The 23008-nt window shown below is 42.8% G+C and overlaps 1 protein-coding gene across 34 annotated transcripts in view; it reads left to right on the top strand.

Moving 5' to 3' along the window:
* MACF1 (microtubule actin crosslinking factor 1) overlaps positions 1 to 23008 on the top strand; it is a 406463-nt gene that overhangs the window by 300152 nt on the left and 83303 nt on the right. For all 34 annotated transcript variants that reach the window (XM_030823503.1, XM_030823500.1, XM_030823502.1 and 31 more), the window contains 3 exons: positions 1075 to 1274; positions 4616 to 5111; positions 6380 to 7851. In XM_030823503.1, coding sequence (XP_030679363.1) covers positions 1075 to 1274; positions 4616 to 5111; positions 6380 to 7851 — 2168 coding nt within the window. The remainder of the gene's footprint in view (positions 1 to 1074; positions 1275 to 4615; positions 5112 to 6379; positions 7852 to 23008) is intronic.

Here is a 23008-nt window from a genome sequence, read left to right on the forward strand (position 1 = left end):
GATTGTGCCACTGAACTCCAACCTGGGCAACAGAGGGGGACCCTGTCTCCAAAAAAAACATAACGAAAGAACTAAAGAGAGTATTAATGATAAAAATGAAAGATGGAAATAATAAAAATATTCAATAGATTAGATAAATTGTGTACTCATAATATTGAACTGTAAACAGCGTAGATGAATTTTTTTTAATTTAATTAATTTTTTTTTTTGAGACGGAGTTTTGCTCTTGTTGTCCAGGCTAGAGTGCAGTGGCAGGATCTTGGCTCACCGCAACCTCCACCTCCCGGGTTCAAGTGATTCTCCTCCCTCAGCCTCCGGAGTAGCTGGCATTACAGGCATGCGCCACCATGTCCAGCTAATTTTGTATTTTTAGTAGAGAGGGGGTTTCTCCATGTTGGTCAGGCTGGTCTCGAACTCCTGACCTCAAGAGATCCACCCACCTTGGCCTCCCAAAGTGCTGGGATTATAGGTGTGAGCCACCATGCCTGGCTTTTTTTTTTTTTTTTTTGAGACAGGGTCTTGCTTTGTCACCCAGGCTGGAGTGCAGTGACACGATGTAGCTCACTACAGCCTCGACTTCCCTGGCTCAAGCAGTCTTCCTGCTTCAGCCTCCTGAGTAGCTGGGACCACAGGCATGTGCTACCACAACTAGCCAATTTCTAAATTTTTTTGTAGAGATAGGGTCTTGCTTTGTTGTCCAAGCTGGCCTTGAACTCTTGGGCTCAAGTGATCTTCCCACTTGAGGAGTTCGAGAACAGCCTGGGCAACACAGGGAGATCCCATCTCTACAAAAAATTAAAAATTAACTGGGCATGGTGGCTCATACCTATAGTGCCAGCTACTTGGGATGCTGAGGTGGGAGGATTACTTGGGCCCAGAAGGTTGAGGCTTCAGTGAGCCATGATCGTGCCACTGCTCTATCCTGGATGATAGAGTGAGACACTGTCTCAAATAAGTAAATAAATAAATAACGCTTCTGGGGTCATTTCCTGCAGTATATTAGGAACATAACTTAGGGACCAGGCCAGTTGTTGATAATGTAAAGGAATACATTCCCTCATTTCCTCTCTACAGATTCCCGATGGGAAAGGGCCACTGAGGTGACTGTGGCTCGGCAAAGGCAGCTAGAGGAATCTGCAAGTCATCTGGCCTGCTTCCAGGCTGCAGAATCCCAGCTCCGGCCGTGGCTGATGGAGAAAGAACTGATGATGGGAGTGCTGGGGCCCCTGTCTATTGACCCCAACATGTTGAATGCACAAAAGCAACAGGTCCAGGTGAGCAATATAGTAACAAAGAAATTGAATCACATGAAACTGGGTTTGAATGTTTCTCCCAGTAAGTAGATTTCATGTGATCCTGGACAAGTCATTTAATCTCTCAGTCTCAGTTTAAATGAGGTATTTATAAGGTGTTAATCATGGTGCCTGTAAAATAGTAAACAGTCAAAAACTCTATTATTAATAGAGACAGTAAGATGAGGAGATATGAGAATGGAGAGTTTTTCTGACTAAATTATGGAATTATATTTTACTTGTGGCTGGGCGTGGTGGCTCACACCTGTAATCCCAGCACTTTGGGAGGTGGAGGTGGGCGGGTCACAAGGTCAGGAGATCAAGACCATCCTGGCTAACACGACGTAACCCTGTCTCTACTAAAAATACAAAATTTAGCCGGGCGTGGTGGCACGTGCCTGTAATCCCAGCTTATTGGCTGAGGCAGGAGAATCACTTGAACCCAGGAGGCTGAGGTTGCAGTGAGACTAGATCGTGCCACTGCACTCCTGCCTGGGCAATAGAGTGTGACTCCATCTCAAAAAAAAAAAAAAAAATTTTTTTTTACTTGTAATCCCCTGTGATAGTGATCCACATTACTTAATATCTTATATCTGCTGGCTTTACATAGGATTTTCTGTGATCAAACCTCAAAAAAATTGATTTAAGTGCCTAACATCATAGAAATTTAGGTTGGTCAGGCCAGGTGCTGTGGCTCACACCTATAATCCTTATAATCCTAGCACTTTGGGAGGCCAAGGTGGGTGGATCACCTGAGGTCAGGAGTTCAAGACCAGCCTGCCCAACACAGTGAAACCTCGCCTCTACTAAAAATACAAAAATTAGCCGGGCGTGGTGGCGGGCGCCTGTAGTACCAGCTACTCGGGAGGCTAAGGCAGGAGAATTGCTCGAACCCATGGGACGAAGGTTGCCATGAGCCAAGATGGTGCCACTGCACTCCAGCCTGGGCAACAGAGCAAAAACTGCTTCAAAAAAGAAAAAAAAAAAGAAAGAAATTTAGGTTGGTCAAAATTACATCATTTCCAATGAAATCCTGCCTGGAGGCTTTTCCTTCTTTTACATTCTCCCACAGCCTGGTCCATGTCTTCTCAACTTACCAAGTTCCTTAAATTAATCTTACTAAGAGTACTTTTTGAAGGAACTGCTTCTTTCAGTTCCTGCATCCAGGTAATTATTGAGTCCTATTTAGTCTACTTACAAATATTTTTCTGATCCGGGGTTTTCAAACTTTTTGGTTTCAAGAACCCCTTTTATTCTCTGAAAAATTACTGAGGATCCCCAAGAGCTTGTGTTTATCTATTAACATTTATTGTATTAAAATACTGAGGAATTTTAAAAGCATATATTTAAATTTTTAAAATAGCAATGATAAAACCATCACATTAACCTAAGTAACATATTTTTAATGAAAAGATAGCATTTTCCAAAACATAAAAGTTTGATGGTAAGAGTGGCATTGGCCGGGCACGGTGGCTTACGCCTGTAATCCCAGCACTTTGGGAAGCCGAGGCACTTTGGGTAGATCACGAGGTCAGGAGATCAAGACCATCCTGGCTAGCACAGTGAAACCCTGTCTCTACTAAAAATACAAAAAATTAGCCAAGTGTGGTGGCGGGTGCCTGTAGTCCCAGCTGCTCGGGAGGCTGAGGCAGGAGAATGGCATGAACTCGGGAGCCGGAGCTGGCAGTGAGCCAAGATGGTGCCACTGCACTCCAGCCTGGGCAACAGAGCGAGACTCTGTCTCAAAAAAAAAAAAAAAAAAAGAAAAAAAAAGGTGGCATTATTTTATATCTTTGCAAATCTTAATTTCTGGCTTAATAGGCTATTCTTATATTTGCTTCTGCATATCTGTTACAATATCGAATGCCACGTGGCCTCTGGAAAACATCATTGAACATTTGTGACAGCGCAGAAATTTTAAAAGACAAATAACATCTTAGTATTATTATGAAAATGGTTTTGACCTCTGTATGTCTGCTAATCCTAGACCCTCCCCTGAAGTGCCTTTCACCAGCCTTAATCTCTACTCTGCTTGGAGAACTACTCGTTCTTTATTGTCACATCTAGGGAGCCTTTCCTGATTTCTGTCTTCTGCCATTTGTCATCCCCAACGGAATTAATCACCCTATTCCGTGCTTTCACAGTTCTGTGTTGCATGTTCACATCAGAGTTTAATCATTTTTACTTTTGTTACATTTTATTATAGTTCATTGTTCACACATTTGTCATTTCATGAGGCTATGTCTTATTTATTTTTGTGCAGTGTAAATACTGAGTACTTTCTATAAATTATCTCATTTAATCCTTATAACAGCCAAAATAAGTACTTTACTGTCCTCATTTTACAGATGAGGAAGCTGGGGTTTGAGAACTTGTTAAATCTTGCCTAAGGTCATACAGCTAGTAGGTGACAGAACCAGGATTTGAACATAGGCAGTCTGACTCCAGATCCTGTAATCTTAACTTTTTTGATGAAAGCAGCAAGGGATATGAAAAGAAAAAAAGCCATAGTCATTGCCTTAAAGAAGCTCTTTGTCTAATTATGCTATATTATAAAATACAGATTTATATGCTCTTCGAATTCTAAGAAAGAAACTAAGAAAAACAGACACTGAGAGTTGACATGGCAAGCCCAGCTAGTAATACAGCTGACTCTGGGATCCAGTGTTCTGAACTCCCAACTCAGAGGCTTGGCCATTGCATGGCAAAGCAGATGAATGCCAACTTTAATTTCTCAGCCACGTCTGGCCTTAGTAACTGACATTGAAACAGAATGGAACAAATAAGGAAAAGAAATAAAATAGGAACAATCAGTGATCCTTTCAAAGTAAGTTTTTATTAAGCAATTGTTAGGTGATACTGCCTCAGCCTAATAGCCCAGTCCTTTAGTTTTCTGGCTTATTTTTTAAAGTAGTTGGCACTATTTGGCACAATCCAACATCAGTTTTTGTTTTGACACTGCTTTTTCTTTTTTGGAGACAAAGTCTCACTCTGTTGCCCAGGCTGGAGTGCAGTGGTGCTGTCTCAGCTTATTGCAACCTCGGCCTCCTGGGTTGAAGCAATTCTCGTGCCTCACCCTCCCGAGTAGCTGGGACTACAGGTGTTCACCAGCATGCCCCACTAATTTTTGTATTTTTAGTAGAAACAGGGTTTCGCCACGTTGGCCAGGCTAGTCTTGAACTCCTGATCTCAAGTGATCCTCCCACCTCGGCCTCCCAAAGTGCTGCAATTACAGACATGAGCCACTGTGCCTGGCCTGACACTGCTTTTAGATAGATCTGTTCTTTTCCTGTGTAAACATCTTGGTGTCATTTCTGTTTCAGTTTATGCTAAAGGAATTTGAAGCACGCAGGCAACAGCATGAGCAACTGAATGAGGCAGCTCAGGGCATCCTAACAGGCCCTGGAGATGTCTCTCTGTCCACCAGCCAAGTACAGAAAGAACTCCAGAGCATCAATCAGAAATGGGTTGAGCTGACTGACAAACTCAACTCCCGTTCCAGCCAAATTGACCAAGCTATTGTTAAGAGCACCCAGTACCAGGAACTGCTCCAGGACTTATCAGAGAAGGTGAGGGCAGTTGGACAACGGCTGAGTGGCCAGTCAGCTATCAGCACCCAACCAGAGGCTGTAAAGCAGCAATTGGAAGAGACCAGTGAAATTCGATCTGACTTGGAGCAGTTAGACCACGAGGTTAAGGAGGCTCAGACACTGTGCGATGAACTCTCAGTGCTCATTGGTGAGCAGTACCTCAAGGATGAACTGAAGAAGCGTTTGGAGACAGTTGCCCTGCCTCTCCAAGGTTTAGAAGACCTTGCAGGTAAGTTGGGGTGAAGAACATACTTCTGCCATTATTAGAGGCAAGCAGAAAGAAGGAATGGGTTAGGAGTAGTCCCAAGATTCTAGGATTCCCTTACATAATTTTTAGACTCAGAATGGTGTTAAACCAATTCCTTCTCCTAGTCGCAGTGAGAACTGCTGTGGTTGTTACACAGTGAACACTTAAAAATGTGAAGGTTTACATAGCATAGTCCTAAAGATAAAAGCTCTAATAAAATTTCAATCAGCAAGTAGAGATTCATCCCCATAGATGTACTAATAAATGGAGTTCCACATATACTGTCATTGATACCCACTTTTTTTTTTTTTTTTTTTTTTTTTAATATTATGCACACCACACACACAGGGTCTTGCCCTGTCACCCGGGCTGGAGTAAAGTAGTGTGATCATGGCTCACTGCAGCCTCAATCTCCCGGACTCAAGTGATCCTCCCACCTCAGCCTCCCAAGTAGGTGGGACTATAGACACATGCCACCATGCCCAGCTGATTTTTTTTTTTTTTTTTTGGAGACAGAGTCTCACTCTGTCGACAGCCCCAGCTGGAGTGCAATGGCACGATCTTGGATCACTGCAACCTCCGCCTCCTCAGTTCAAGCAGTCCTCCTGCCTCAGGCTCCCAAGTAGCTGGGACAACAAGCATGTGCCACCATGCCTGGCTAATTTTTGTATTTTTAGTAGAGACGGTGTTTCACCATGTTGGCCAGGCTGATCTTGAACTTTTGACCTCGTGATCTGCCCGCCTTGGCCTCCCAAAGTGCTGGGATTACAGGCGTGAGCCACCGCACCCGGCGATTATTTTTATTTTTAGTAGAGACGAGGTCTTGCTTTGTTGCCCAAGCTAGTCTTGAACTCCTGGGCTCAACTGATCCTCCCACCTCAGCCTCCCCAAGTGCAGGGATTACAGGCATGAGCCACTGCACCCGGCCTTTTCTGGACTTCTTATGATAACTTGGTAGAAGAAAAATTGTGTCATTAATTTATTATTTATTTTTCTGGAAATGTTTATGACTTTCACGTTTACTAGCTAGAAGTCAAAGTTTACTTCTGTTACTTAGATCACCTTACAAGGTTGATATGAGGATTAAATAAGATAGTGTACATGAAGGAGCCTAATTATATGCCTCTTTTTGGTAGGGCCTCAAGTAACATTAGTTCCCTTCCCCTAAGATTAGACCATGTACTCTCAGCAAACATTTCAAATGCCAGGGTTCAGGCTTTATTTATTTCAATTTTATTTTCTCATTTCAGCTGATCGCATGAACAGACTCCAGGCAGCTCTTGCCAGCACCCAGCAGTTCCAGCAAATGTTTGATGAGCTGAGGACCTGGTTGGATGATAAACAAAGCCAGCAAGCAAAAAACTGCCCAATTTCTGCAAAATTGGAGCGGCTACAGTCTCAGCTACAGGAGAATGAAGAGTTTCAGAAAAGTCTTAATCAGCACAGTGGCTCCTATGAGGTGATTGTGGCTGAAGGGGAATCTCTACTTCTTTCTGTACCTCCTGGAGAAGAGAAAAGGACTCTACAAAACCAGTTGGTTGAGCTCAAAAACCATTGGGAAGAGCTTAGTAGAAAAACTGCAGACAGACAATCCAGGCTCAAGGATTGTATGCAGAAAGCTCAGAAATATCAGTGGCATGTGGAAGACCTTGTGCCATGGATAGAAGATTGTAAAGCTAAGATGTCTGAGTTGCGAGTCACTCTGGATCCAGTGCAGCTAGAGTCCAGTCTCCTAAGATCAAAGGCTATGCTGAGTGAGGTGGAGAAGCGTCGCTCCCTGCTGGAAATACTGAATAGTGCTGCTGACATTCTGATCAATTCTTCAGAAGCAGATGAGGATGGAATCCGGGATGAGAAGGCTGGGATCAACCAGAACATGGATGCTATTACAGAAGAGCTGCAGGCCAAAACAGGGTCACTCGAAGAAATGACTCAGAGGCTCAAGGAGTTCCAGGAAAGCTTTAAGAATATTGAAAAGAAGGTTGAAGGAGCCAAACACCAACTTGAGATCTTTGATGCTCTGGGTTCTCAAGCCTGTAGCAACAAGAACCTGGAGAAGCTAAGAGCTCAACAGGAAGTGCTGCAGGCCCTAGAGCCTCAGGTAGACTATCTGAGGAACTTTACTCAGGGGCTGGTAGAAGATGCCCCAGATGGATCTGATGCTTCCCAACTTCTCCATCAAGCTGAGGTCGCCCAGCAAGAGTTCCTCGAAGTTAAGCAAAGAGTGAACAGTGGTTGTGTGATGATGGAAAACAAGCTGGAGGGGATTGGCCAGTTTCACTGCCGGGTCCGAGAGATGTTTTCTCAATTGGCAGACCTGGATGATGAGCTAGATGGCATGGGTGCTATTGGCAGAGACACTGATAGCCTCCAGTCCCAAATCGAGGATGTCCGGCTATTCCTTAACAAAATTCAGGTCCTCAAATTAGACATAGAGGCCTCTGAAGCAGAGTGTCGACATATGCTAGAAGAAGAGGGGACTCTGGACTTGTTAGGTCTCAAAAGGGAGCTAGAAGCCCTGAACAAACAGTGTGGCAAACTGACAGAGAGGGGGAAAGCTCGTCAGGAACAGCTGGAATTGACACTAGGCCGTGTAGAGGACTTCTACAGGAAGTTGAAAGGACTCAATGACGCGACCACAGCAGCAGAGGAGGCAGAGGCCCTCCAGTGGGTAGTGGGGACCGAAGTGGAAATCATCAACCAACAATTAGCAGATTTTAAAGTAAGTCTTAACCTTGTTTTTCTTTTTCTTTTACATGTATTTATCTGCTTGTAACTTGGAACCAGTCAAGTATACATTTTAGCTTCTGTCCCTAGTTTTATTATTGTCACTTCCATCACCATGAAAGCACACTGTCTGAAGACAAAATAGGCTCTTGGACTTCTGAGTAAACTGGTTTGAGCATTTTTCTTTTTCTTTTTCTTTTTCTTCTTTTTTTTTTTTTTTTTTTTTTTGAGACAGGGTCTCTCTCTCTCTCTCACCCAGGCTGGAGTGCAGTGGTGCGATCTCGGCTCACTGCTGACTTGACCTCATAGGCTCAAGCGATCCTCCCACTTCAGCCTCCCAAGTAGCTGGGACCACAGGCGCCACCATACCCAGCTAATTTTTTGTATTTTTTGTAGAGACGAGGTTTCGCCATGTCTCCCAGGCTGGTCTCAAACTCCTGAGCTCAGGCAATCCGCCCACCTCAGACTACCAAAGTGTTGGGATTACAGGCGTGAGCCATCACGCCCAGCCAGAGCATTTTTCTATTGTAGTTTATTTCAGTCTTTATAACCAATTAAGGATATAGAAAGAAATGTCCAAGTCTTATCTCTTACTGTAAGAATTTCCTCTTAGGATTTCTTGAGATTTCAGATTACCAGATTTTGTAATAGCAGTGAATGTATCTTCAGGTCTCTGTTTTGTTTTTGTTTTTGTTTTTGTTTTGGAGACAGAGTCTTGCTCTGTTGCCCAGGTTGGAGTGCAGTGGGGCAATCTAGGCTCACTGAAACTTCCACCTCCCGGGTTCAAGTGATCCTCCTGCCTCAGCCTTCCAAGTAGCTGGGGTTACAGGCGCTCGCCACCACGCCTGGTTAATTTTTATATTTTTAGTAGAGATGGGGTTTCACCATATTGGCCAGGCTGGTCTCCAACTCCTGACCTCAAGTGATCCACCCGCCCTAGCCTCCCAAATTGCTGGGATTACAGGCATTAGTCACCACACTCAGCCCCCTGTTTTTCAAATTGAGGTATGAAAAGCCGTAAGTTAAACATAGTCTCATCTTCCTAAAGTGTTTATTTTACACAGATTTTAGGGGAGGATATTGATGTATATTTGATATATTATGGAATAAAACATAAAATTATCGCTAATTGTTAAGATAAAACATGACACTTCAAATAAATCTCCCATTTATATAGTAAGCAGCTTAATAATACATCCCAGACTCCTCAAGAGTACAAGTTCTTTGCCTATAGGAGTGTTTGAGAAGTACTGCCTTAATTGCAAAAATACTTTAATTCTTTGCCTGAGCCAAAATTTCCAGTCTTGAAATTGTGTGAGTATAAATTAAAGTAACAGGAGATGATTACATGACCCAAAAGTGTGGATTTACTGGGTTAGGAGCACATCTGTTGGATCTTGGCTCTCACTGTGTGAACCTGTTGCCCCTAGAGTTTTCCTTGTTGTAAATACGTAAAAGTCTCTCACTCTGCCACTGTACATGGAATAGATTTGGAAAGGATACTTCCAGCACTTTGTTTCCATCACTAGAGTTAATTATTCCTACTTACACAGTTAACACTCCTGCCATTAAAGTAAAATTGTGATCTCAGAGACCCTGCTTGCCAGCGTTATTTATCTTAAAAACATGGATGCAGAGGTAATGTTGACACCAACTCAGAGCCACATGGTCCTAGAGACGTCACAATTTTGTAGACAGGATCCAAGTGCAAAAATGTGGCTGTTTCAGAAGGGCCCCTCTAGGAGCTTGGGAGAAATTCAGCACTAAAGTGGGACATTGGCTGAAGGCCTTCTTACCATGTTTGGAGATAGTACAATTTTGAGCAAGAGGAGTCATCGTATTTGTGTTTCTTGAGGCACCCAGATAAGGAAAGGGTAGGTAGAGAAAACTTAAACCCGTGAAGCAGTGCATTCCTCTTAGAAACTCTCTTTCTAGTGGTAGTGTGGCCTTCTCTGTTTCAGCTTGCACATTTTTCTTTCCTCTCTTGTTATAAGTGTCTCAAAAGCAGAGACTTTCTTCTACAGGTATGCTTCAGTTATCCAATTTACTTGGATCCAGGCTATTTAGAATTAACCATCTAACCAACTCAATGAAGTTTTTAGAAAACTGAAACTTATCCCTTTAGGCTCCAAAATAGTTTTATCAGCCAGGCGCGGTGGCTCACACCTGTAATCTCAGCACTTGGGGAGGCCGAGGTGGGTGGATCACGAGGTCAGGAGATCGAGACCATCCTGGCTAACACGGTGAAACCCCGTCTCTACTAAAAAAAACAAAAAACAAAAAATTAGCCGGGTGTGGTGGCAGGCACCTGTAGTCCCAGCTACTCGAGAGGCTGAGGCAGGAGAATGGCATGAACCTGGCGCAGAGCTTGCAGTGAGCTGAGATTGCACCACTGCACTCCAGCCTGGGCGACAGAGTGAGACTCCTTCTCAAAAAAAAACCACACAAAATAGTTTTATCTAACCAGGTTCTGGTTTATATAGAAATTATTTTATACTCAATTTGCCTAATTTTCTAAATATGTATTATGCATAAGTTTTTTTTAATGAGTGCAGGTTAACATTGTTTAAATGTTTGTACTGTCTATACTATGGTGATATTCTCAAGGATGTGAGACACATTTGGAGCTGCTTTGTATTAAGTATTCCCAAATTACTGCACACTTTGATTTCTATATTGAAGTTATTGTTTAGGGCCTCTATAGTGTTGTACTGGTTGGATTGGCTGTGCATGTGTGTGTGGAGAGGAGGAGGTAATTTCGGGATTTCTGCCCACCACCATGATATAGGGTATTATTTCTTACTGCTATCACTTTTCACTGCTGTCATTTGGTCTGTGTAGTCTATTCCTCCCTTCTAATCTTCACTGAGCTAGAAAATGAGATAAACAGGACTGTTAAAATTGCATTAGATATGAGCTAAAATATACAAAAGAATCCACATGCGGGCATAAATAGTGTTTGGATTTGAGGACAAGTCATCTTTTCCTTTTTATTTATTTCTTGGTTTCTAGAGACATTCTGACTTTTGATGTTGCTGGAAGATTTCAAAAAATTACCGGGCATTATTTTATTTGTATCCTAGTATGTTGCCTAATAGTGCTCAGAGTTCAATAGCACTTAGTTGCTTGTCATAGCCAAATTCGTTTCACGGATTTCTAAAAATAAGCCTTCCACCTCAGATACTCTGGATGTGAAGGCTGGGACTGGACACTGATCGGCTGGGCTATGGCAGAGTGTGTTCATCAACAGTGGACTGGTGTTGACAAGACAAGCCTGGAAGAAGAGTGGGAGAAGGGTGGCGGAATGTCCTGTGTGTAGTCCATTGTCAAGTCAGTAGGTAGTTACCATAAAATGATCAGTATCCACCCTCAAGTTGGGGATGCAAATCAAAAGCCCTGTTCCACCTGTCCACCATGAAGGGAAGTCAAAAGCTTTGGAAAGAGTTTTTGCCTTCTCCCAGCAAAAATCTTTGGTCAGGAGGGGACGAGCATATTCTTGGCTGAACTCATGCTGAGCTCATCGGAAGTGAAAACAATGAGAGGAGAAAAATTCTGTGTGTCAGTTCCATAGTCCCCGGGAGGCTGCATAAAGGGAAGGTCTTTTTGGGCCCATTCTGAGGACTGAGTCATTTTCATAATTTGAGTGTTGAGTTCCTGGGTTAATGTGTTATAGTCCAGCCATAGAGTAATCTTTCCTTACTCCAGCAGCAGGCCGGATTTATAAAATATGACTCTGTTTTCAGATTCAAATTATTTTTAATAAGGGAAAAACAAAGATGAAGATAAATATTTTTAAAAACAGCATTAGCTGTAAGTTTTCAGCTCTTTTCTTTTTTTAATGGAATCATACTTTTAGCACAGAATCTGCACAAGAGAAGAGGATATGAATCTGGGAGATGGAAACTCTGCTTTGACCCAGCTAACTCCATGGGAGATAGAATAGACAGATGAGTTAGGCCTGTGAAGAACCCTCAGTCTTCCTTGGGACTGTACAGACTTGCTGATAGATCCATGAATCTGCAGTCTGTGGGGAAAATTATTTCTTCCTTAAATGAATGTGGAATACTAAAATACATTATTCCTAGGAAAGGCTTTCCCTTAGTTGCTTCTGAATGATTAGTAGGTCCTCACTGGCTGACCAGATTCTATCACGTGGGAGTGGAAGAGAGTTCCTTTCCACTCAAACCAGGCAGAGACCTCAGGCTTCCTGAGTTAGGATCTTTACCAGGTTCAGCTCTCTGTTGGAAGTAGAAAGGAAGAAGCCATTCTAGAAATCACTAATGAGAGAATTGAGCTTGTTTTCAGAAAGCTGGAAAGAAAAGACTTTGGCCAATCTCTTCAGGAAATTCCGTTTTCCTGAACAAGGGAGTCTCTGGTTATTGAGGAAAAGGAATTGTATGTGTCTAACAGGAGGCTAACAAGAAAGGAAGGACCTTTTTATCACTGAAACTTGAGCCAAAGAATTCCCCTAGAGTGACCTTCCTGGGAAGGGTAAAAAAAAAAATATATATATATATATATAAAGTCTCTGATGATAACAAGAGATTTTCCTCATTTTGAAATTCCCTATGTAGGTTTTACTTGAATTGAGATCATTCTGAATCTTAAACCAACCCCTCCTTTGCCCCCTGCTCCCCCCAAGAACCATGTGACTTCTCACTCAGAAAGTATTTGATCGTTTGGGCATCATACTGGTGAGCATTATCAAGAAACCTGGATGCACCTTCATTCACTCGTTTTTCATATGTATTTATGTTGTTGTGTATTCGGGTCATGCTTCAGACTTGGCATTCTACCTCTCAGTGATAAGAATGAACAATGGGGCCAGACACAGTGGCTCACACCTATAATCATAGCATTCTGGGAGGCTGATGTGGGCAGATCACTTGAGCCCAGGAGTTCGAGACCAGCCTGGGCAATAAAGTGAGGCCCTTCTACAAACAATAAGTAAATTAGCCAGGCATGGTGGCACATGCTTGTTGTCCCAGCTTACACAGGAGGCTGACACAGGAGGATCACTTGATCCTAAGACGTTGAGGCTGCAGTGAGCTGCGTTCGTGCCACTGCAGTCCAGTGTGGGTAACAGGGTGAGACCCTGTCTCAAAAAAAAAAAAAAAAAAAAAAAAAAGAAGAAAGAAGGAAGGAAGGACGAACGAACAATGGGAAAAATTGACTCACAGACGTCTTTAGGGTCTGTGAGTTTCTCATAGTGGTTCAGTTCACCCAGTGGTGCATATAAAGCACCCAAACCAGTTGGTCTTTTCCTTCTTGTCTTTGAGGCTGGGCTGCTGGGTTCTAATAGGTGCAGCATCAGGCTTCCTTAGGATTATTTTCATTCCTAATTCAGGTTGAGCAGAGCCCAGGATCAGGGTCTCAGTATACTTGAAGTTTCTACCGGGGGACCTAGGTATCCTACTATGAAAACAGAATAAGAAAGTCTTGTAAATGCCTTCATTTGATTGATTGATTGATTGATTGATTGATTTTTTGCCGCATAGAAAGCAAGCTTAGACATCTTCATGTGCACATGAGAAAAGCCCTGGAAGAGGCCGGGGGCGGTGGCTCACGCTTGTAATCCCAGTACTTTGGAAGGCTGAGGTGGGTGGATCACCTGAGGTCAGGAGTTAAAGACGAGCCTGGCCAACATGGTGAAACCCTGTATCTACTAAAAATACAAAAATTAGCTGGGCATGGTGGCACATGCCTGTAGTCTCAGCTATTCGGGGAGGCTGAGGCAAGAGAATGGCTTGAACCTGGGAGGCGGAAGTTGCAGTGAGCCGAAATCGCATCGCTGCACTCCAGCCTGGGTGTCAGAAAGAGACTCCGTCTCCAGAAAAAGAAAAAGAAAAGCCCTGGAAGACAGGGCCCAGCATGGAGTTGAAAGACTGCCAGTTTACTCCTTCCTTTCAAATGATTACAAGGACAGTATCAGCTCATGTACATTTTTGGCAGTTAGTACACCTGCCTGAGAGTGAGTCACTAGAGGGTAGAGCAAATGAGGTTAGCATTATCTACCTGCCCTTGGAGAGACAGGAAATCACACTTGGTATGACCTGTCTGTCACCTGGAGGTTTAGGTTTCCCCAGCTTTACCAAGATGAGGGGGTATCCTCTATCCCTGCCAACCCCCACCTTGTGCTGACCCTTCCTTGGCCTGTCTTGGTTTTTTCCTTTCTTCCTTAAACAAAGCTACCCCAAATAGGAACTAGGGTCCAAGGAAACAAAGACAGTATCCTAAAATGGATTTCTCAATTTCAGCATTATTGACATTTCTTGGGGGTGGGTGGGGAGGAAAGGGGCAGCCACTCACGCCACCACCTCTGCCTGCCACTATCAACGTTTTCGACTGGATAATTCTTTGTTGTGAGAAGCTGTCCTGTGCATTGTAGGCTGTTTAGCAGCATTTCTGACTTAGTAACTTCCCAGTTGTACAACTAAAAATGTCTCCCTGGAAGGCAGAATTACCCTCTGTTGAGAACTATAGCCCTGGAAGAAATTGCCACCTATACATGGGAAACTTAGAATTCAGGTGGAATAGGTTACCAGTTAAATATTTATGTAACAAGCAGCCTTCTGATAATCTGATTATGACTGTGTATAGTGGCAACAACCACTTCTAAGTCAGCTTTCCTTTAAGCCAGGCCCTGGTTTCTTTATTTTTGGTGGTCTTAATCTGTGTCTGGCTTAACACCTCCTGGTCACTTTCCCTGGCTGGAATTTGCTTACAGTTGTGAGTTGTTGATGCAGGTGTTTGGTTGATGATGCATTGCCAAAGAGAAGAGGAACTTCCTTTGTGGACATACTTCAGGGAGCTTCCTTGTTCTGTGCCTTTAAGGGGAGACTACAGTCTCTCAGTTGTTCTCCACAGCCAACCAAGAGTTTGGCTGCTGATATTTATAACCTTTATGTGACCACCCCCACCTCCCCACCCCACGAAGAATTCCAATGCTCTGTAATAATCCTCTCCACCCCCACCATAGCAACTGGATGTGGAGAAGGTGAAGGGGCCTTTAAGGCCTTTAAGTTTGCTTCATGTTGAACCTTTTCCAGCTCCCTTTTAAAGTATTGACAGTTGTATTTTAAATATCAGTGTCACAAAGCAAAATCCCAGGCTTGCAGCCACTGCATCATCTTAAAGGAGCTTCATGCCCCAATGAAGGTAGTAAAACTGAATGGAAGGTAGTGAAATCATCAAGAAAGGATTGATAGATTTTACAAAAATCTGTCTGGAAATTTGATAGCAAGGTGAGATTTTAAAGCAACAAACTGGCTGGGCGCAGTGGCTCATGCCTGTAATCCCAGCATTTTGGGAGGCCGAGGCAGATGGATCATGAGGTCAGGAGATCGAGACCATCCTGGCCAACATAGTGAAACCCCGTCTTAGCCAGGCATGGTGGCATACGCCTGTAGTCCCAGCTACACAGGAGGCTGAGGCAGGAGAATCGCTTGAACCCAGGAGGTGGAAGTTGCAGTGAGCCGACATCGCGCCACTGCACTCCAGCCTGGGTGACAGACTGAGACTCCATCTCAAAAAAAAAAAAAAAAAAAAAAAAGCAACAAACAAATATATCTGTAACCAAAGAAAAGGACTGAGCAGTTGGATTTGAGTTTACTAAAATTCTTCACATACCGTATCAGTATGTAGCATTCACAACTAAGATTTATCATTTGTATAAGAAGGAAGAAATATGTTTCCGGAAAAACTAGAATGTATCTTGTGCAGAACTTGTATGTATTGATCGTTGAGTATTTGATTAGTAAACATGGTTAAGATAAGCACAGACTTGCAGAAAAGGACTGATCCTCACTGTGCCTAGAAATGAATGGTAAATGGTCTCAGTCTTAGGCTGGTTCTGGAGCTTCAGAAAAATATCCTGGGCACTTTCAAGCTCACTGATAAGCTATGAACTTCTAGGAAGTATGATGAGTTTCTCTGAAGGGCCGTTTATTGTTAGAATTGCTGGTTTACTAGGAACAAAATGACTTCCACAGGGAGTTGTGTCAGGTCACTGCACCAAACCATCACTGTAAAGGGCTGTCTCCTGCTGAAAGAATTCTTCACAAGTCTCAGCTGTCCCAGTTGGAAAAACCCAGTTATGGGTAGAATGTGCACCCTCCCTACTTTGCCACCACTAAGTGCTTTTCAACTACGAGTCTCTCTTATTGACTGTAGAAGGTTAATGGAATACACTTACTCTTTAGGATGTCATAAACTATTTTTCTACCACCAGTCATGTCATTTGAAATAGGATCTTTGGCTGGGAGCGGTGGCTCACGCTTGTAATCCCAGCACTTTGGGAGGCCGAGGCGGGCAGATCACGAGGTCAGCAGATCGAGACCACAGTGAAACCCCGTCTCTACTAAAAATACAAAAAAAAAAAATTAGCCGGGCGTGGTGGCGGGCGCCTGTAGTCCCAGCTACTCGGAGAGGCTGAGGCAGGAGAATGGCGTGAACCCGGGAGGCGGAGCTTGCAGTGAGCCGAGATTGCGCCACTGCACTCCAGCCTGGGAGACAGAGCGAGACTCCGTCTCAAAAAAAAAAAAAAAAAAAAAAAGAAATATGGATCTTTGCTACACATGGTGATGGTTCATGGTTGGAGGTTAAAAAGAAGTGATTCTAGATATTCCTTTTAACCCATCCTTACTGAGCAGTTGCTCTGTGCTAGTTCTTTTGGTGGGTACTGGAGTCTCAGATAGTCTCTAGTTAACAGTGTACAGATGTGCCTTGACTTACAGTGAAATTATGTCTGGATAAACCCATCATAACTCGAAAATATTGTAAGTCAGAAATGCGTTTAATGTACCTACTGACGTCTGGGTGTGGTGGCTCGTGCCTGTCATCTCAGCACTTTGGGAGGCCGAGGCGGGTGGATCACCTGAGGTCAGAAGTTCAATACCAGCCTGGTCAACATGGTGAAACCCAGTCTCTACTAAATATACAAAAATTAGCTGGGCGTGGTGGTGGGTGCCTGTAGTCCCAGCTACTCAGGAGGCTAAGGCAGGAGAATCGCTTGAACCCGGGAGGCAGAGGTTGCAGTGAGCCGAGATCACGCCATTGTGCTCCAGCCTGGGCAACAAGGGTGAAACTTCGTTCCCAAAAAAAAAAAAGTACCTACTGACTATCATAGCTCAGCTTAGCCTACCTTAAACATACTCAGACACTTACATTAGCCTACAGTTGGTGAAAATCATCTATCACAAAGCCTATTTTATAATAAAGTGCTGACTTGCTCATGTAATTTATTGAATATTGTACTGAAATAGAGAAACTGAATGATTGTATGGGTACTTGAAGTATGGTTTCTACTGAATGCGTATCACTTTCACCATCATAAAGTTGAAAAATCTTAAGTTGAACCATTGTTAAGTCAGAGACCATCTATAGTAATGGAAACAGATACAGAGAATTACAGTGGTACTGATGTAGTGGTAAATGCAGTAAGAAAGATCTGAGTCTAAATGATCTCTGAAAAAAACTCTGTAAATCAGACATTTAAAATCCCATTTTGCAGATAAGAAAACTTAGACTCGAAGAGGTTAAAATAACTTGTTCGAGCCACATAGCAAGTAAATATTAGAGTTGAGATTGGGAAGGTCTGTTTGGCACCAAAGTTTATGCTACACCAGTGGTTGTCAACCAAGCATAGCTTTGCAGAGCCTCCCACTCCCCGCCACTCCTTTTTTTTTTTTTTTTTTTTTTAACAGTTTCACTTCCATCACCCAGGCTAGAGTGCAGTGGCACAATCATGGCTCACTGCAGCCTCAACCTCCCAGTCTCAAGTGATCCTCCTGCCTCAGCCCCACAAGTAGCTGGAATTACAGGTGCATGCCACCATTCCTGGCTAATTTTTGTATTTTTTTGTAGAGATAGGGTTTCACCATGTTGCCAAGGCCAGCCTTGAACTCCTGAGCTCAAATTATCTGCCTACCTCAGCCTCTCAAAGTGCTGGTATTACAGGAATGAGCCACAGTGCCTGGCCCAGAGACATTTTTTATTGTTATGACTGGAAAAGCTGCTACTGGCATCTAGTAAGTGCTGCTAAACAACCTACAATACACAGGACGACGGCCCCTTACGATGAAAGAATTATTCAGCTTACTTCTAGAAAGCTAGGGAATTTGATTTTTGCCATCTTCAGATCCCATGACAAGTAAGAGTTAACTGATTAAATAGTTCCATTCGCTGGGAGTGCTTCTGTGGTTTTCCTCTCCTTTTAAGAAAATTAGTTAAGAAATAGTGTTGCTTCCGGGAGTGACTTACACAGATAGAGTCAGGATCTTGGGGAAGTAATCTGAGTCAGCGACTGAAGAATTTTCTCTATGCCTGACCAGTCCCCACCCCACACTGCCACAAGGCTCCTGCTGTGGAAATCAATCAGCTGTGTATCTTAGGCTGCTTCCTGTAGGGTGTGTTATGGAATGGCATCAGCCCTTGCACCAGCTGGGGGTACTGATCTCAGTGTGATTTTATCAGACTCTGTTTCTTTTGAGCCTTACTGTTTGGAACAAAGGACCGTCTGTTAAAAATGCAGAGAGCTAGTGTGATTGGATAGCTAGCATATACGTACATGGTTCCTATGGAAAAAAAACAGACATAAATTATGCTATAGCCCTCTAAAATTTTTGTCTCCAAAATGATTTCCTGACCTTCTGTCCGTATTCACAGTTCTTTCTGTAAATGCGTATCCTTCCCCCAAAGCAATTCAAAGGCCATCTGATCTGGTAAATGGTGGTATCCTTCAGAACTAGCCTATTTCTGTGTCTCCAGTCTTGGACGTATTTGATCCCCACTATCTTTCCAGTGTTATTTCCTATATAGACCATCCACTACATCCAGTTACCCCAGACACTCCTTATACATTTTACGTATTTGATTTCTGAAGTCATAGCTCAAGTCCACTACTTTATAAAGCTTTTTTTTTTTTTTTTTTTTTTTTTTTTTTTTTTTTTTTGAGATGGATTCTGGCTCTGTCACCCAGGCTGGAGTGCAGTGGTGTGATCTCGGCTTGCTGCAACTTCTGACTCCCAGGTTCAAGCGATTCTCTTGCCTCAGCCTCCCAAATATCTGGGATTACAGGCACACACCATCTCGCCTGTCTAATTTTTTTGTATTTTTAGTAGAGACGGGGTTTTGCCACGTTGGCCAGGCTGGTCTCGAACTCCTGACCTCAGGTGATCCGCCGACCTCGGCCTCCCAAAGTGCTGAGATTATAGGCACGAGCCACCATGCCCGGCCTTATAAAGGCTTTTGATCTCCCCAGCTCACTACTCCTGATCTCTTAATCATTTACAATGTATAACTCACTTGGCTTTTATCACATACTACCTAATTTTGACATTTTCTGATTATATCCATTTGTCCTATCCCCTCAGTTAATTCACTTTTGTGTCCCTTAATGTAGTTAGCATATTGGTATATACGTAGTTGGAGATGAGACAATATTTGACTGACTGGATGAACATTCTTTATTTCTCATAAGCCATGTGAGCTCTAGGATTCAAAATGCTATCTACTCTGCAAGACTGGAGGTATATATCCTCGTGTGTCCTGAAGAAATGCTAATCTTAGCCTGATTTCCTCAGCTCTCCATCTTTCTTCTGGGCTTCCTTCCTTCTCTGCTAGTTAGTATATGTTAAGGGAACACAATCTTTTTTCAGTATAAGAGGGCAAAACTAAGAAAGAAATGTGCTACTTCTTATGCACAGAGTCATTGCTACTTACTCAATTAGTTGAAGTTTGGTGTAGTGAAAAAAAATGAGTACAAGTTCTAGTCAGAAGTATCCAGGTTTGAATCCTGGCTCTATCATTTACTAGCTGAGTGACCTTGAGGGAAATTACTTAACCTCTCTGAATCTCACTTCAACTGTAAAATACAAATATTGGTAAATCATAACTTTAGGATTTTTATGAAAATTAAATGAAGTGATATATCTAAAAGCATTAGGCTTATATTCGGTGCTCAGCTCACTAGATGATAATATGCTTTTTTTAAAAAGAAGCTTATCTAGACATATAAATTAGAATATTGTGAAATCTTTTTTTTCATTTTTGTTTTTTGTTTGTTTTTGAGACAGGGTCTTACTTTGTCACTCAAGCCTGAAGTGCAGTGGCATGATCATGGCTCACTGTAGCCTCAACCTCCTAGGCTCAAGCGATCCTCCTGCCTCAGTCCCCACAAGTAGCTGGGATTACAGGCATGCACCACCACGCCCAGCTAATTTTTGTATCTTTTGTAGAGACAGGGTTTTACCACGTTGCCCAGGCTGGTCTTGAACTCCTGAGCTCAAGTGATCCGCCCAACTCAGCCTCCCAAAATGCTGGGGTTATAAACATGGGCCATTGTATCAAGCCTGTGAAATCTTTTTAATAAGAACAGTTACCCCTCTTTGTGCCTAGGGATCATCATTCTCCAGAAGACTTGATCTAAGGCCCAGCACCAGATTAGACTGGTTTTTTTCTTCTTGGAAATTGGAAAAATGGAAATTATGAGGATAAAGTAAAATTAGTTTGATAACAATGAAACAAGTGGATGGATAGAGAGCCTTCCTGAGCATTTTTTGTGGGGACAATAGTGTAGGGCTTGTTTCTAGCCCTAGAGTGGCAATAATAGGCAAGTTTAGGTCATGACTCAACACAGCTTAAAATATATTTTATGTACACATACATATACATACATGTTTATTTATTCATTAATTTATTCATTTATGCATTTCTATCAGAATCCTACAACCAGCAGGTTTTTCTGAGACCATTTTGGCCTTGGCTTGTATGCTCTACAAATTAATATTATTTTCAAATCATTAACCAGAATTAACTAGAAGACATTACCAACTCAGTGACTTCCCCAGCCACTCAGTTGACCATTAGATCAGCTCTAATGATCTCAGGGATTTTGGCCTAATTAGCTTTTATCATAGACCATGTTATCTTCCTCTGTTACCGTACAATGGCAACTACTAAGTCAGCATCTTTAGGAAAGACACCTCTTAATATTAATCAATCTTTAATTAAAATATTGAGGGCTGAGGCAAAAAATATCGGCAGAGTTTCAGAAGCAAGCAGCTTAAAATACAGATATAATTCATCTGTCTGCCAATCTCATACCAGATTGAGATGTTTTACAGAAAGTCTTTAATTCTTTACAGTTTCAGCAAATACGTGTTTTTAATGTTTTTAACATTTGGTCATGTGTATATATGAGTCAAGGAAAGAAGATAATTCAAAGAAATTCTATGTGCCTTAGATTTTCTCCATCTTGAATTAATTGTATTTATCAAGTGAACCATTTAATATCTCTGTCATCTTGCAATTCATTCCCAAAGGATAAGCTCTGGTTTTGGTCTAATTCTTTAAATTCATACCTACGCTGTTTGTTTCTTTGTCATCAATGATAAGAATTTTCCTTAGAAACAAAATTAAAGAGATGGTTTTTAGAAATCTCTTCTCTCTGTATTATTTATTCTGTCTTCTTTTCTAATATTCAGGAGCGGGGGCTGGGCGCAGTGGCTCACGCCCGTAATCCCAGCACTTTGGGAGGCCAAGGCAGGCAGATCACTTGAGGTCAGGAGTTCAAAACTAGCCTGGCCAACATGGTAAAACCCCGTCTCTACTAAAAATACAAAAATTAGCCAGGCTTGGTGGTGGGCGCCTGTAATTCCAGCTACACAGAAGGCTGAGGCAGGAGAATTGCTTGAACCTGGGAGGTAGAGGTTGCAGTGAGCCAAGATCGCACCATTGCACTCCACCTGAGTGACAGAGTAAGACTGTCTCAACAAAAAAAAAAAAGAGAGAGAGGGGGTGATTCAACCTCTTTCATGGAAATAACCAAGCAACTTTGTGATGATCATGCCACTCTGGAACTGGAAAGACTCTCAGTTACTCCCAGGGGGAGGCCCACATCATCACTTTCTCGGGGAAACCTCCCCCAAGCTTCCAGACCAGGTTGAGGCCCATGACCCATGTTCTCATAGCATGGTGTGCTTTTCTTTCAGAGTAATTATGCAATTGAATTAAAATGAATGTCCTTCTTCCTTACTAGAATGTAGACTTCTGACTATGTCTTGCTCATCACTCACTCCCTTAGTGCCTGGGATAGTTTAGGGCACCTAGTAGATCCCAATAAATATTTGGTGAATGGTTGAAAAGAAGAGAATCAATGATACAACCTTGTGAAATTAGTTGCCTCAAGAGGATAGGAAGAGGAATCCAAGGAGACAAAGAAGGACTGGCTAGAAAGATAGCACCAGGGTACCACAGTGTCATGGAAGTCAAAAGAACACGGTCTCAAGAAGAAGGGAGGATCCATACTTATTTCTCACCACTGCTTATCTTAACCCCCTCTAATCTGATCCAACACCCATCACTGCTGAAACTGCTCTCTTAGATATTCATTGGCTTCCTAGTTGCCAAGTCGAGTGGCCTTGTCTACCTCACTGTTCTCCTCTTTCATTGTGCAGCATTTAATATCAGATCTTCTTTCTTGAAAGTTAATTTACTTTCTGGACATTGTGCTCTTCCGTTCTCTTCTCTGGCTGCTCTTCTGCTTTCCTTTTTGGTTTGTCTTCTTATCTCCTAAATATGTGGTTCCTTAAACTCTGTCATCTATCTCTTCTCTTCTCTCTGCACTCAACCTCTGAGGTGGCAGCTCCTCACTGTTCTATGGGGAAAGGCTTCCAAATCTGTCTCTCTCTTTTGTTTTTTTTTGTTTGTTTGTTTGGTTGGTTGTTTTGTTTTGTTTTGAGATGGAGTCTCGCTCTGTCTCCCAGGCTGGAGTGCAGTCGTGCGATCTTGGCTCACTGCAGTCTCCACCCCCCAAGTTCAAGTGGTTCTCCTGCCTCAGCCTCCCAAGTAGCTGGGACTACAGGTGCATTCCAGACCAGGTTGAGGCCCATGACCCATGTTCTCATAGCATGGTGTGCCATGTTGGCCAGGCTGCTCTCAAACTCCTGACCTCAGGTGATCTGCCTGCCTCGGCCTCCCAAAGTGCTGGGATTACAGGTGTGAGCCACCACGCCTGGCCCAAATCTATATCTCTATCCCAACATTGAATCTTTTGTGTGAGGGGCCCTTCTGGACATCTTCACATGGGTCGTTTTTTAGTATTTCACATACAGAATGCTCTAAAATAAATGAATTCAAATATTTTATTCTTT

The sequence above is a fragment of the Nomascus leucogenys genome, chromosome 12, assembly GCF_006542625.1.
Source record: "Nomascus leucogenys isolate Asia chromosome 12, Asia_NLE_v1, whole genome shotgun sequence".
Classification (NCBI taxonomy): domain Eukaryota; kingdom Metazoa; phylum Chordata; class Mammalia; order Primates; family Hylobatidae; genus Nomascus; species Nomascus leucogenys.